We start from the raw sequence: 15,071 nt of genomic DNA on the forward strand, positions 1-15,071 counted from the left end.
TCACCCTGGATGAGCCCCTTGGGGGCCCACCTAAGCCCCCCATCTGCTCCTTTTCCAGTCCTCCCCTTCCTCAGATGCTCCCCTTCCACACTCCATGCACTGTAAACATGAGAAAAACAAAAGCAAAGGAAAAAACAAAACCGAAAACAAAACAAGAACCCCCCTCCCGCCTCCCAACCTGGGTGGGGAAAAAAAAAGAAATCATCCTTTTTCACCAGAAACAGGATTTGGCTTTTTTTTTTTTTCCCCACCTTTGATTCCTTTTTCCTTTTTTTCTCATAAAGACGGGAAGATCTGGGCTGTCGTTGGTTGGTTCGGTCAGGCACCAAAACAAGGAACTCAATGAGAAATATTTGGTGCGAATTCGTAATAGCGACATGTCCACCACAAGATGACTAGAGCACCACACACAACATTTTTCTTAAGCTAACATGCTCCGGCTGCCATCCACAGAAATAGCTAGAGACCCCTACGTGGTTTCTACGTGGTCGAGAGGTATATATACAATCCTTCAAAGGACAGGATTGAGGGGCCTGTCTATCAGCTAGGACCTTCCAGTTCACATCGAGATTCTCAGCAGCGTGGGCCCCCCCTTCCCACCCCCGCTCCGGGCACGGCCAGCTCCCTCCCGCGCAGCGAGGTGGATGGGGGCAGTCACCATTCTGGATGGGGGGTCCTCCCCCCACCCCTCCTTTCCCTCAGACACTGATACCGCCAACTCCGCTTTCCACAAAATGTGCTTGCAGGCTTCTCCTCTACATCAAATGGCTCAGAAGGCAAAGTTTGGCTGCAAGGGCTATGGCCGTGGGGGGACCTGGTGAAGGAAAATGGGGCATCCACGGGCTAATTCCTCCCTCAGCTGTCGGCTCCCAGTTGTGTCTCAATGTCCACTCGGCAGATGGGACATTTCTTGCTCATGGCGAGCCACTGGTCCACACACAGTTGGTGGAAGAGATGCATACAGGGTAGGCGCCTGGAAGAGAAGGGAGGGTCAGATGACTGGTGGAAAGGGAGGGGTCCCCGGCGGGCCAGGGGCGGCGCGATACTGGCTATCACAGGTTGGGGGGGGACCCACACTGGCACCACTGGGGGATGGGCCAAAGATGGGTGGATCTTCCCATCTCCTTTCTTCTGTCAGGGAGAAGAAGAGTGAGGAGCCCTGCCCCAGAGTGAGGCTGTGGCTGGGATGAGAAGTCATGACAGGGAGGAGCACCCCATGGCCCTCCTCCTCCATGAAGCCCTTTCAGACCAGCCTGAAACAAAGCCATGACTTTGTCTGAGACCCATCCAGGCCAAACATCGCTCTGTTCTCTTATACTTTGTGTCCACCAGTCCATACCATAAACATCACACATCTAGAACATTCCACACCCCACCTTCCCAGAACAACCACATAGCCCACTAGAGCGCACTTAGCACACACACGCACAAGAGAACAAGCACCATACCCCTGACATACAGCACATGACTGATTACTAACACCTGTGGGGGGAAGGGAGGGGAAACAGAAGAGGTGGGTCTCCTACCTCACATCTTCTCCATCTTCCAGCATAGACAGACAAATTGTGCATTTCTCATCTGTGTCTGATTCCTCCCCCTCTTCCTTCTTGCCCTTGCCATCCTGGGGTCTTCGCTATGAGAAGCAGAGGAGAAGCATTGGTTACCTGGATCAGCTCACTTGGTGACCACTATCTTTCAACCACAGCCTCCCCCTCCCTTATCTGTGAGTCAGTGTCTTTCTAAATTCTTAAGGAATCCCCAGACTTGTATGCTCACCCCAGGCCCTTTTCCCAGCCTCCTCCCCAACTCTTCCTCCTTGCCTCAGGATACAGTGGTGGTTATCCTGGCTGAAGGGTATAGAGTTTGGAAAGGAATTGTGTGTCTAATGAATCAGTCCATGGCAAAACTATGGCTTGTGCATAAACTGCTTCTCCTTCCTATTCCCCTCATACTGTCCACTCCTCCTTATGTCCTTTCCTACCTAGATCCCTGCCTCCAGGCTTCTGCCTCCACATTCACATCCAGCATGCTTCATCCATTCATCCACTCATCCATTTACTCTTCCACCCATCCACTCACTCACTTGCCCTCCAACCACCCAACGTCTCACCCATCCGCCCATCTACCCTTCCACCCATCCATCCATATATCCATACATACATACATGCATGCATACATCTACCCAACCGCCCATCCATCCACTCACCCACCCATCCATTTACCCACTCAGCCTCCAACCACCCAACCTTCTATCTACCCATCTATCCTTCCATCCATCCATCCATCCATCCATCCATCCATCCTGTCTTCCTGTCTTCCTTCCTTCCTTCTTTCCTTCCTTCCTTCTTTCCTTCTCTCCTTCCCTTCTTCCTTTATTTCTTTCACTCTACTAAGGTCTACTCATTTATTCATTCATTACTAGATGAAGGCAAAATTCCTCAACTCCTATAATTTGTACCATACTGTGACTTTATATTGTTGGATTTCTTCCTATCCAGAAAATTCCTTTAAGATAGGCACTAGCTCCAAAATGAGTTTGGACATCATGTAGTCACTTTGTTTATATTTGTTGACTTTAGTTGAACTGTTTTAAATTCTATGCTAATTATTTAAAAATCATTAACTGCTATGTAGAAAGTTCCAAGTTCTTAGATTGTGTGGACCATGGTTCACCCTTCCTTGGGTAGTGTTCCACACTTGGCCAAGCAGAAGGCACATCATCAGTGCTTTAAAAATATTCTGGGGAGGAAGGAATCTAATCAGTGAATGAAATCAGCCCAGCTTTCTTGTCCCCATCTCCAAGCTGTGCAGTGAAACAGTCTGATAATATCCATGGGAAGAAAACTAGCCCTTCTGTCCCCTCTCCAGAGAGAAGCAGACTTAAAGGTCATTTTGCCAAGAGAAAAATCTGCAGACTCACAAGATTTAAACAAGACAAAACAAAACAAAACACCACCCACAGAATAACTATGACCTTGGGGACAGGCCTAGATGCTAGGTTTCCCCACTCGAGTCCCTGGTCCTAAGCTCTGGAGTTCCTTAGTCTGATGTGGTCCCCGGAGTATTAGAGCCTTACTGGAACATAGAAGAAAATCTATGCTTTCTGCTCTCAGCCTCCCTGGGCCCTATATACTCCAACTGCAAACCCCGTGATGGCCACTGCAATAAGGGTTCCCTCGTCTAGAACCCAGAAAATCAGAATTACATCCATAGTCCCATATAATCATCATGGCTATTGAGTCTGAATGGAGTCATGATGGTCTGCCTGCCTAACAGCCCAGCTGTGTTTCTGGGAAGAGTGGCCTTCTTTCAGTTGGTCCTTTGAGAAATGGGATGTTCTATAAAAGATACTAATAAGACTCACTACTTGCCTATTTTCTATTGTTATTTTCCCACCATTATTCATGGTTTCCTTTTTATAGTTAATGATTTCAAACAGTCTCACCTTATTCTACTATGTCTAATCTGTATTTCTTTTTTTCTTAAGATTTATTTATTTGAGAGAAAGAGAGAGAGTAGGGGGAAGGGCAGAGAGAGAGGGAGAGAGAGTCTTAAGGACACTCTACTGTGAGCATGGAACCCAACTCGGGGCTCGATCTCATGACCCTGAGATCACAACCTGAGCCAAAACCACGAGTTGGATGCTTAAACCAACTGTGCCACCCAGGCGTCCCTAATCTATATTTCTTTAATTATTGTCTCTTTTCAAATCTTACCCTATTTCCTCTTTTGTATTTTTAATCTTTTAGGTCTTCTAGGTTTTGTCTTCTCATTATCTGTGTAACTTTTAGTTTAATGATAACTCTTCACAGCATGTATTTCATATTTATTTTACCCCTTCTGCCTGTACCTTTTTTCCTTCATTCATATTCCCTCTCACGTCAGTGTTATTGGTTTTCATTCTGTATGTTGTTTTCATATCTTTGCCTAATTCTTATTTTTTATATTTGTCTGCATGACTATATTTCTTTTATATTTTTTATTTTTATCATCACTATTGTAAAATATTTTTTTGTTTTTTATTATTTGACTCTCAGTTTAAATTTTTAAAGTTTTTTTCACATTTTATTTGGGTCCTAAACTTTATCATTTCATATTTTATTTCTTATTTCTTTCTTATAATATTTTATTCTCCTAATTCTCCCTTCATTCTCATCATCTTTACCTCAACTCCTTATGTCATTGGCTTGGTTCGTGTTCCCTTTCCATCCTCAGTATGTGTTCTCTCTCTGTCTCCTCAAGGCCTGTGGCCCTGAGGGCAGGTGCAGTGTGTGGCCCTGGCGGCAGCTGCAGTGTGTGGCCCTGGCAAGAGTGAGTACGCCCTGGTCAGAGGAGTGGAAGCTGCTCTGGACTCTTGAACACGCCACTCATCCCCTTCCATGTTCTCCTCCAACAGCCTAAACTTGCCCTGCAGAGAATGATCATCTTCCATTTGCTGATGATACCCTTAGTTACTGAAATACTGCCATTTCTTCTATGAACACCCTACCCATATAGGACACATTGCAGATAATAAATGTTGGTTGAAATAACTTATGGATGAATCCAATGCCTCTATGAGGATCTGCACAGACCAAGATTCATGGTCTTTTAATTGATATCATTGGCATCTCTGCAAGCCTAGAACAAGTGAGCCCTACATCAAGGTGAGAGCAGTTCAACCTCCTGATCACTCGCCAGATACTAGGCACTGTGCTAAGCTGTTATATGCATTGTCCCACTGAATCCCTGGAGAACCCCTTATGGTTGCTACTAACACATCATTCCTATTTTACATTAAAAAGGACAGGGAAGGGGCCAGAAAAGCCAAGTAAGTTGTCCAGGGCTACACAGCTATCAGTGGTGGTTATGGACTGAATGTTTGTGCCTCCCACCCCCAAATTCATATGTTGACGCCCTATCCCCCAATGTGATGGTATTAGGAGATGGGGCCTCTGGAAGCTAATTAGGTTTAGGTGACGTCATGAAGACAGAGACCCTATGATGGGATTAGCGCCCCTATAAGAAGAGGAAAAGACACCAGAGCTTCCTCTCTTTGCCATCCGAAGAGACAGCAAGAATGGAGCCATCTACAAGTCAGGAAGAGAACCCAGTGCCTTGATCTTGGACTTCCCAGCCTTGAGAACTGTGAGAAATAAATGTCTGCAGTTTAAGCCACCCAGCTGTTGGTACTTTGTTATTGCAGCCCAAACAAAGACAGTAGTAACACTGAAATTAAAAACTGGCCCTATCTGACTCCAACACTTAGCGCTCACAACCATTGTACCCCAGTGCCTCATGGGGCAGTGAAGATGGGCTCTGGCTTGACTTCAATGAGCATTTTCCCACGCCAAGTCTCTCAGCACTTGTCAAGCTTTTAATTCTTAAATTTTAAAAAAAGTATTTGTTTTCATTGCAGAATTTATTTTGTAGAGCAATTTTAGCTTACATTAAAATTGAGCAGAGAATACAGCCCATTCACACATCCCTCCCCCACTCAACACACACACACACACACACACACACACACACACAGTTTGACCTGTTATTAACATCTTGCATTAGTGTGGTACATTCGTTACAACTGATGGACTGATAGTGATACAGTGTTATTAACTGAAGACTTTATATTAGGGTTCATTCTTCCTGTTGTAGTGTTCTATGGGTTTTGACAAATGCACAATGTCATGTGTCCACCATTACAGTGGCGTGCAATAATTTCACTAAAAATAGCCTGTGATCCACCCATTCACTGTCTATCCCTCCCCCCAAAGCCCCTGGCAACAAGGGACCTTTAAACAATCTAGTTTTGCCTTTTCCAGAATGCCATATCATTGGAATCATACAGTATGCAGCCTTTTAGGGTTGGCTTCTTTCACTTAGTAATATGCATTTAAGTTTCCCTAATCTCTTTCCATGGCTCATTTTTTAAAAATCATGAAATAATATTCCATTGTATGGATGCACCACTGTTGTTTATCCACTCACTTATTGAATGACACCGTGGTTGCTTCCAAATTTTTTATTTATTTGAATTTAAAAATGTTTTAAAAATCAGATTCCTGGGTTCTAATCCTACTCTACATTCCTGAGCCATAACCGTGGAGAATCTACTTCTATAGGCTTGGGGTGGAGCCTTGAATGTGTGGGTTTAAAAGCTCCCCAGGTGATCCTGATGCTCAATGAGGATTGGAAACTCTTGCTCTGACCTTAGTTGCCCATTTGTCCCCATGTGGGATTGGACTTGGACTTCTTTTCTAAGGCGTATCTTAGTTTCACTTATCTTCACTGCAGGTGCTCCCTTTGTCCACCTCATTCAGATACGAGCATTCATGCACCTGTATGCCTACCTAACACACCCACTCACAAGTCCACATGCACACACACACACAGCCTTCCTCCTTTATGATGAGAGGCAACCCCGTCTCCCCTCCTGGTCACACCTGACGGAGACAGGGGAAAAGACCCTGGGAAAACATCACAGCTTCAGAGCACCTAACCACAACCCCTCAACTACGCAGGCTGACCTGCTAGCAGACTCACCTTCTTGTATTTGTGGGGGAAGGTGAACCTCTCAATGGTGTTCTGTACAGCTCCCCGAGTCACATTTCCCAACCTGTCCTCAAGCTGCAGCAGCTCCTGCAAAGAGAAAAATGTGGACATGTGCACTCTGCATGCGCTAACTCACACACACACACACACACACACACACACACGTGTGTGCACGCAATATGGAGGAAGGACACTGAAAGATGTTAGCAAGAAGCATTCACATAGGGACGCTTGGGTGGCTCAGTCGGTTAAGCGGCTGCCTTCGGCTCAGGTCGTGATCCCGGGGTCCTGGGATCTAGTCCTGCATCGGGCTCCCTGCTCAGCGGGGAGTCTGCTTCTCCCTCTCCTTCTGCCTGCCTCTCTGCCTATTTGTTCTCTCTCTCTATCTCTCTGTCAAATAAATAAAATCTTAAAAAAAAAAAAAAAAAGAAGCATTCACATAGCCATTGGGAAGAACTTGTCTGGTACTGAAAGACCCCCACATCTTTACTCACTCTCTCTTCTTCTCTCTTTTACTCTCAACCCCGAAGCTCCCGGCAACCTCCCATGCCCCAGCCACCAGCAGGAGAAAGGAGGAGGGAACAATGAACAAGAATGGTGTCTCCACCAAGCCAGCTGGAGCCAGACAGAGGGGCGGGCGTACCTCATAGCTCTCCCGCACCGCGGAGGTGTGTCTGCTGGGGTTCAGTCCCTGGAGAGCAAGGAAGTGAAGCTGAGGGTAAGGGTAGTTTCGGATTTCATGGACGACCTGTTGGGGAGAAAATGCCTCGGATAGGATTCCAGGCTGCACGAGCCCAGCATCCGACTGCTCCCCCCATAACTGGCCAATCTGCACACCCCCGAGATTCTTCAGGCAAAAGTGCTCTCTTTCCTGCTCCAATACCCTCCTCTCCTCGTCAAGAACCAAGCCTGTGCCAGACCGGCCCCAGAAAAAATAACAAAATCAATAAAGTAAATATAGATTAGTAAATATATACACTGTATACTAATATAATTAGTAAGATGACTAAGCTGATTGGGCATTTATTTCAAGGCAGGCTCTGTCTAAGTACTTCACGTGACTAATTGATCTCATCGGATCTAGGATGTGGGTGCAATTACTACCCCCATTTTACTGGTAGGGGAAATGAGACACAAATAGATAAAGTGAGTGCCTAAGTTATGCAACCAAGTGGCAGACGGTGACTTCAAACGAGGCAGTTGGGTGGCCGTGGGCCACTTCTTCCCCTCAGCTCAGTACGGCCTCAGGCGGTGCCTCAGACCGTGAAGAGCTTGGGCCACGTCCTGTCCAGGCGGGACAAACGAGAGCACAGATTTCAGCACAATAGACTCAGTAATCAAAGTAAATAATATTTTAATGCAATATTTCTTTTTAAAAAATCAAAATTAATGCGAAAAGTCCATAATGAACAAAATACCAAAATTTTAAATAAAGACAGGATCTGACCCTGCCCTGGCAAGGCCCTGCCCTGCTCACCTCATCCTGGCCCCGGCTATGAGATGGAAGGGCCAGATTTCCATCATAGCTCCTCTCCTGAGCTCTGTTACTTAACCTCTCTATGCCTCAGTTTGCCCATCTGAAAAACAGGGATAAATACCCTTTCATGTAAGGTTCTGGGTAATTCGCATAAAGTGGTTAGAACAGGGCCTGCCATGCACTAAGCGCTCAATAAATGTTAGCTTTTTCTCTTAGGAGATGGTGCTTCATGACACCAACCCGAGAACCTCAGAGCAGACAAGGGCTTCAGCGATCACTCATCCAAACCTCTCATTGCGCAAACAAGGATACTGAGGAACGGGGTGGTTAATGGCAGAGACAAGGGCTGGAAGGGGGGAAATGTGTTGTAGGGCAGCAACACGAACGAGCTGTCTGGAGATAAGATTTCACAATCAGTCCGTTGCTGCTTTAATGGCCTGTCTTCACCTCTGCCCCAGGGAGCTGGCAGCGCCAGGGCCTGGGGAGGCCCCCAGAGCCAGCCTGCCCCTTTCTGCAATCGCAGAGCCCTGTAGTGACAAAGTCCGGCCCCTTGCACAAAGCAGAACTGGATCAGCAGGTCTGGCCCGAGGGGGCTCCTGCGTGGGCTCCTTTGTCCCTAACGCAGGCCCTTGCCAGCCCCGTGAGGACGAGGCAGGCATCTTCATGCCGTCTCATAGATAAGTAAAATCAAAGCCCAGGGAGGCGCTGACCCCAAGAAATTAGCTAAATGAGGTGATAATGAGGGACTACCCTGGCTGTTCTTAGCCCCGAGCCTCTTCCCCACAAACCACAGCCCACCATGCGCCCCTTTCCCTCCTCCAGTGCCCCACTCAGTCCCGCCCACAGTACTGGCTTTCGTCCGGCAGGTGCCATCAAGCCAGGGTGGGAACAGGAGCGGGGAGGGGAGGACAGCATGACAGCAGGACTCGGGGGAGCCGCTGGCCTTAGTCCACTGCCGGCACCCCCAGGCAGCAAGGGGGTCGGTTTCCTGGCAGAGCCCTTGCACTCACCATCTGCGTGGAGGAGGAATTTCTGGGAAAGTGGTGCATTCGAGGAGTCGCTAGGTAATGCTGATAGTGCTGAGGGATGGGCCGCACCTGGAACTGGGCCGGGCTCAAGCCGGCGTCCACACTGAGATCCCTGCGGGGACAAGGCCACAGTGAACCACAGGGCGGTGGGCTTCAGCCATCTGCTTACGGGAGGGACGTCAGACCTCGAGCCCAGGGACAAGACTCAGAGTCACAGACCACCAGAGCTGCAAGGGACTCAGCATCACCTGCCCCTTCCCATCTTTTTAAAGTGAAGAAAACAGAGACTTAGAGGAGGAAAGGGGTCTGCCAGGGCTGAAGGGGCTGGAACAGTCTACGCCTCATAAAACTTGTTAAAATGAGCGCACCGAAGCTCCCTCCCAAGACAAAGCCCATCCCTGAGAGAAACACTGGAAGGATCCAAATAGAGCCGGTCAGGGGTATGGAGCAAAGGGAAGACAAGTCAGGCAGAGGCGGGAGCGGAGGTCATATTTGTGCCACTGTGAGAAAAAACACGAAGAGGGACCCCGGTAGCCATGAGGCTGGGAAAGCTATCCTGGACCCCTGCCCCCCACTCCTACAAGGACAGGAAAACTCATTTCACGTAAAAAATTAACCAGTCTTTGCAACTGAAGAGTAACCAGGGCTCCTTGGGAAATGGCCAGTTTCAGGTCTGGGGCAGAAAATGTGCAAAATGATTTGAAACCTCTTGTTACAACTGAAAGCAAGGAAGTTGTCAAGGTCATGCCAAGAGGATTCAGGAACCATCCTGAAGAGCTTCCCACTGGGCAGGTCTTGGACGAGGGGCGTGTCAGCGAGCATAATTCCAGCAGATGGAAACTCCTCGAACAGGTTCGGATCCATGAGAGGGAAATTATACTAAATTATACAAAGAAAACCGGTCCCTTCGAAGGATGTCAGGGAACCAAAGCTTCATTTTGAAAACTAGTAAAGAAAGGGGAAGAATCCAACGCTGATCCTGCCTTTCCTCTGTTAACTGGACTGAGGGTAGCCAAATGGTTGACGAAGGGAAATTTCTCTTTATAAAAGCTCTCTAGCTAACAAATGACTAAGGGATGATGGAGTTATCTGTCACCTCCCTGCATCCCCAAAAGAAATAAAGGCTCCTGGTGAAGATCACCAATTGCTGCTAACACCACAGGACAGACAACCAGCTTTCTGCTGGGAGAACACACCCCTTTTCAGTATTTTTGCCAAGAAATAGTAAGAGCTGAACGTGAATCTGCTCAACCCTTGATCTAAGCACCAGTGCACCGGGAACAGAGAAAAACTGAGGGACATCTGAAGGGACACAGCAGAGCGCAACCAGCACGATCCAGAGAGAGGGAAAGCAGAAAAAGCAGCCCACATCACTTCAACAAATACATCCAAACTAAGGAAAAAAGATACGAAGGGCATTTAAGGAATTTCTGCTTCCAGATGTGATGTGTATATATATATATGTGAGTGTGTGTGTGTGTGTGTCTATATATGGGGGGGGCATTGTCTCAATGCAGAGTGTTCTGTCAGTTGTGTGTAAATATCAAGCTAAACTTTATTTTCCACTCACTATCAGTGACCTTGAAGCGTGCTGTGGTCTGGTTGCTACACAGACCCTGACCTTCTTCCCAGGGAGCTTAAGTGCTGGCACCTTCTCGCAGGTGAATCTGGAGGCTTGGCCCAGGCAGAGCTGCCTGCAGGGCAAGGACAGTAGGAGGCTCTTGTCCTCCACCTGCCGTCTCACAGGTCCCAGGTGTCTCTGGGGGGCTCTGCCCGGCCAGGGCTAGGGCTGGGCGGTGGGGCGGGGTGCGATGAGAAGCCGGGCATCACAGCGGGAAGTATGAAGCTGGGAATGAGTCAGAGAAGGAGCATGATGACAGAGACATCGGAGCTCAAGGTCAGGGTCGAGTTATCAGGTACGGACCAAAGAGGGGGCATATTTGGGATTGTTCCTGCAAGGCCTGCTGCTCCCACACACTCCCAGGCCAAGCTGCCCAGGTAAGAGAAGCTGCCTGAATAGGGTTCAAATATCCTAAAGTAAGGGGGACAGGCCAGGCAGAAAAAGCCCAGGGTGAACCCAGGTGTGACTCAGGGCAGGAGCCTCCCTCGCCCCCTGCAGAGGCCTCTCAGGGCTTCAGTCTTTGTGTTTCTCAAGCAGACAGAGGTCAGGAGGGCAGAGGGAGTGAAGTGCAGAAGGACGGGGGATCTGGCGAAAGCGAGCGAGCTGGTGAGCGAGCTGGGGAGGCTCACACCTGCGTGGCTCCTGACACCGCCCCAGGACAATGCTCACCACTCACCCATGTCACCTCCCCGGTCCCACTCGCCACGCTGGCTGCCCTATGTTTGTTCAAATCACTCAGTGTGTGCTGAGTTGAATCAAATTGGATGGACTTGACTGCTGAGGGACAGAATTCAATCCAAACTGCAATTAAATCTTCCTGATTTGAATCTGCTAATTAGAAAAAGCCTGGGCTGAAGTTGGCCGCCCTGTAGCCTCTCTTTTGAGGAAGTGTTCAATTTCACAGAGCGTCCCCCAGAACCGGCAGAGGGCTGGGAGACATGGGAACACATTAGGGACCAACTATTTCCTGCCCCTGGAGCACCTTTCGCATGCAATCAACCAGAACTTTTGAACCATTCCTGGATGCCCAGTCCGCCTGACTGACGGCTGAAAAATGACACAGTGCACGTCTGGTTTTTTTGAAATACAGTCCCTGCCTCTCCACAGAAGTTTTTTGTTTGTTTGTTTTTACATTCTCTAAAACAACAATAACATTGTTGACCCCAAAGTTGCAAGACCATCCGGAAGAATTCCTGGATACCCTTCACCCGGATTCCCCATGTGTTAATGTTTTACTATTTGGCTACATTTGTAGTTCCTTTCCTCTCTCTCCATGTATACTTACAACAGCTACGCGCACACTTCTCCATGGGCTTTTTCCCTGAACTATTTAAAAATAAGTTGCAGGCGTGATGCCCTCTAAACCTAAATGCCTCAGGGAACTGCACGTCTTTTTCAAGTGTTCGGGTGTATGCCTCGCACCCTAGTGTAGGTCAGCCAAGGGCTGAGCTAGAACCAGAGTCAGGTGGGACGGAGGACTCCAAACCACGCAACGCTGCATTGCAGGGCAACAAAGACCTCTGTCCTACTGTCCCAAGTGCAAGAGATTTTGGAAGACAAGGACTTGGTGCCTACAAAGATATTACGGCTAAGTCCTCAATCTCTCTCCCCAGCTTCTGTCCACAGTCCTTACCTCCAACTTTGTGGGCTCTGCCTCCACAAGCCTATGTTTGGTCTTGCTGGGTTGCCCTGGCTCTTCTCTGTGGATCCCTCAAGGTCCACCCCCTCCAGGAAGCCTTCCCTGACTAGCTAGTTCCTGAGACTCTCCTTTCTGCCTGCCTCCCAGAAACCACTGGTTTCCAGCCCTCATTGACCTTGGGAAATGTTTTGTATCTCTGTCCCCTCCTCCCCTGCAGGATCATGAGCACAGAGCCCCAAGCTGGGCACATGATGCTATCCAGCCACATCCTGAGCTAATTGCTGAAACCAGGCCCAGTGGGGGCCATGTGGCTTTGAGGGAGACTAGGGGCACAGGCAATGGCTGGAGCTTGAAGATGAGGTCTCCCGTGCCATTCAAAGTGAAGGAAACAGGAACTCCATGGCTCAGGCAAACCTCTCCTCCCCTCCCCTCCCTTGCTTAGGGACCCCAAAGACTCACCAGTCAGTGCCCTCAGCCAAATACCTGGGCTGAGGCGTCTGGAGTTGGTGGCCGAAGTCGAAGCTGGGGTGGAGGCGGTGGGGATGGACAGACACGCGCTCCTGACTCCGCCTGCACGGGAAGGGAAGGAGGGCCCATGGTGTCAGAGCTGCCCCGGGCCAGCCCAGCCCCCAGAAGCACTGAGCAGCCCTGGCCAGCCTGAGCCTACAGCCTACAGAGCAGTGGGCTTTGCCCCTCTTCCCAAATTCCAAGGACGCTTCCCAGCCGGCAGCAGCCGGTAACTCAAACATTCCTGCTGTCCGGGGGCGGCCCACTACACGGAGGCCTCTCCCTCGGTGTGTCTGCCGGCCACTGGTCCCACCCAAACGCCCTTGCCTCCTCTGCTCCTTCTACTTTTTCCCTCTGAATTTCCTGCGCTGTCTCCAGGGCACGTAGTTGTGCCTCCTGTAGGCTTTCCCACACCGGTGCACCCCTCTGGTCTCTCCATCCTTCTCCACACTCTTCCCAGCTTTCATGACCCCGGTCAAAGCCACCTACCGCCTACAGGAAGTCCTCCCTGCACACTGCAGGCATGGTGACCTCTCCTCCCTCTGACCCGCTACAACATTCACCTCTGTCCCGGGCACCCCAACCCCTATTTTCATAATAGTACGAGGATGTTACTTGCTTTTCTACTCTCATTCTCTCACAGGTGAATGGTGAAGTTCTCTAGAAACTACATGTGATTCTGCAACAGATTGAATGCAGAAGCAGACATGAGAACACAGCTGTCTTCTATTAAGCCAGGCATTAAAGATTTGCAAATATGTAAAAAAAAAAAAAAGCCCCTCTTCTCACTACATGTATATATACCTTCTTTTCAAAAAAGATATAATTGGTGTTAACATATGAGTTTGTTCTTGTATTTTTAAATGAATTAATAAATATGGTTTAAATTTCTCAGTTTTAATTTCCAACATGGTTAAGTATCAATAGTCATAACCCACATAAACAGAAGCTTGTGTAATCCTCAATAATTTTGAAGAGTGTGAAGGGTCCTAAGGCAAAAATGTTTGAGAACCACTGATGTAATCAAACTCCTTCTCTTAACAGTTGAGGCTCAGAGAGGTGAAGTGACTTGTCCAGTATTATCTAATTTTACTCTCCATTTGTTTCATAGCTGGTCCCCCGAACCAGACCATGGGCTCTCTGACGGCGGGGCCGAAGCAGCTGTGTCCTCAGGTGTCCCTTAGGGAACTTGGGTGTTAGAATCAGGTGATCATGAAGCTCCAGGGGACATGAGGGATCCCATCTCCCCCACCGTGCAGAAGTCCACCGTGAGCACGATAAACCACCAGTCACCCGGGCCCTGTTCCTGCACCTGGGTGATGTGACAAGGACACACACTGGCTACCGAGGGAACCCGTGTCGGGTCCAGGTGGAGTTCACCGCCTGAAACGAATGCCTCTAACTGGAGCAAAAGCTGCCTCCCGCACGGAACCCCGCGTGGTGACTGCCCGCCCGGCGGGCCGGCGGGGCGGTGGCAGCCGGAAGCCAGGTGTCCCGCCGAGGCCCCGCCCCGGCCCCGCCCCGGCCCCGCCCACCTCGGGTGCGAGACGAGCCTGCGGTGCTGGGCTTCCAGGAGCTGCTGCTGCAGGAGGTATTGCTGGTGCAGGGCCTGAGGTAGGAAGGAGGGACCGGTGACGTCCTGGAACTGCAGGGGGGGCAGCGGAGTCAGCGACTGGTGCAGGGTGCCGCTGTGCTGGTGGGCCGGGGCCATGTGGGCGCTGAGGCCCGGCTGCGACTGCACGGGGTGCGCCAGGGGGAAGTCGGGCGCCAGCTGCTGCGGCTGCGGGGGGCCCAGGTGGAAGTGGCGGCAGGAGGTAGCGTGAGGATGCTGAGACCTTTGAAAAGGGGCACCTGGAGAGGCAAGGACAGAGAAGACTGCGTGAGGACCCGCCCTGCCGCTGGTGCCGCTGGCCGCCTTCCTTGGAACGCGGCGATGTCATTGCTTTGGGGTCCACGTGGTCATCCTCCCCGCTGCCAGGTAGAAGCTCTGGGCTGTGTGTGCTGGCGGGGGGGTGGGGGGGCAGGGAGTGTTCCGGGCGGTGAACAGAGAAGCCAGCATCCTTTAAAAAACCAACACACTTGTCAGAGGAGTTGTAAGGCTCCTCCCATGCAACCTCATGGGCCCGACGGCCCGTTTTGGTAGATGGCACCTAGAGAAAAGGCAGTCCAGCCTCGCCGAGGACCCGGCCCATAGGGAGCCCTAATTTCCAGAGACAAAACAACCAGACGTTGTTTTCCATTCAGTTTTGTGAAAAAGACTAATTCAAA

The 15,071-nt window shown here is 49.7% G+C and overlaps 1 protein-coding gene across 2 annotated transcripts in view; it reads right to left on the reverse strand.

Moving 5' to 3' along the window:
- Positions 1–213: 213 nt before the first annotated feature.
- The window catches only part of RNF165 (ring finger protein 165), a 101,857-nt gene continuing 86,999 nt past the window's right edge, over positions 214–15,071 (reverse strand). The window contains exons 2-8 of one of the 2 annotated variants that reach the window (XM_032422623.1): positions 14,339–14,654; positions 12,756–12,866; positions 9,019–9,148; positions 7,175–7,279; positions 6,523–6,618; positions 1,527–1,633; positions 214–973 (exon numbers count right to left, since the gene is read on the reverse strand). In XM_032422623.1, coding sequence (XP_032278514.1) covers positions 856–973; positions 1,527–1,633; positions 6,523–6,618; positions 7,175–7,279; positions 9,019–9,148; positions 12,756–12,866; positions 14,339–14,654 — 983 coding nt within the window. In that variant the 3' untranslated portion in view covers positions 214–855. The remainder of the gene's footprint in view (positions 974–1,526; positions 1,634–6,522; positions 6,619–7,174; positions 7,280–9,018; positions 9,149–12,755; positions 12,867–14,338; positions 14,655–15,071) is intronic. The other variant, XM_032422625.1, reaches the window with a different exon arrangement.

This window comes from Phoca vitulina, unplaced genomic scaffold (genome assembly GCF_004348235.1).
Source record: "Phoca vitulina isolate PV1807 unplaced genomic scaffold, GSC_HSeal_1.0 scaffold27, whole genome shotgun sequence".
Taxonomy (NCBI): Eukaryota; Metazoa; Chordata; class Mammalia; order Carnivora; family Phocidae; genus Phoca; species Phoca vitulina.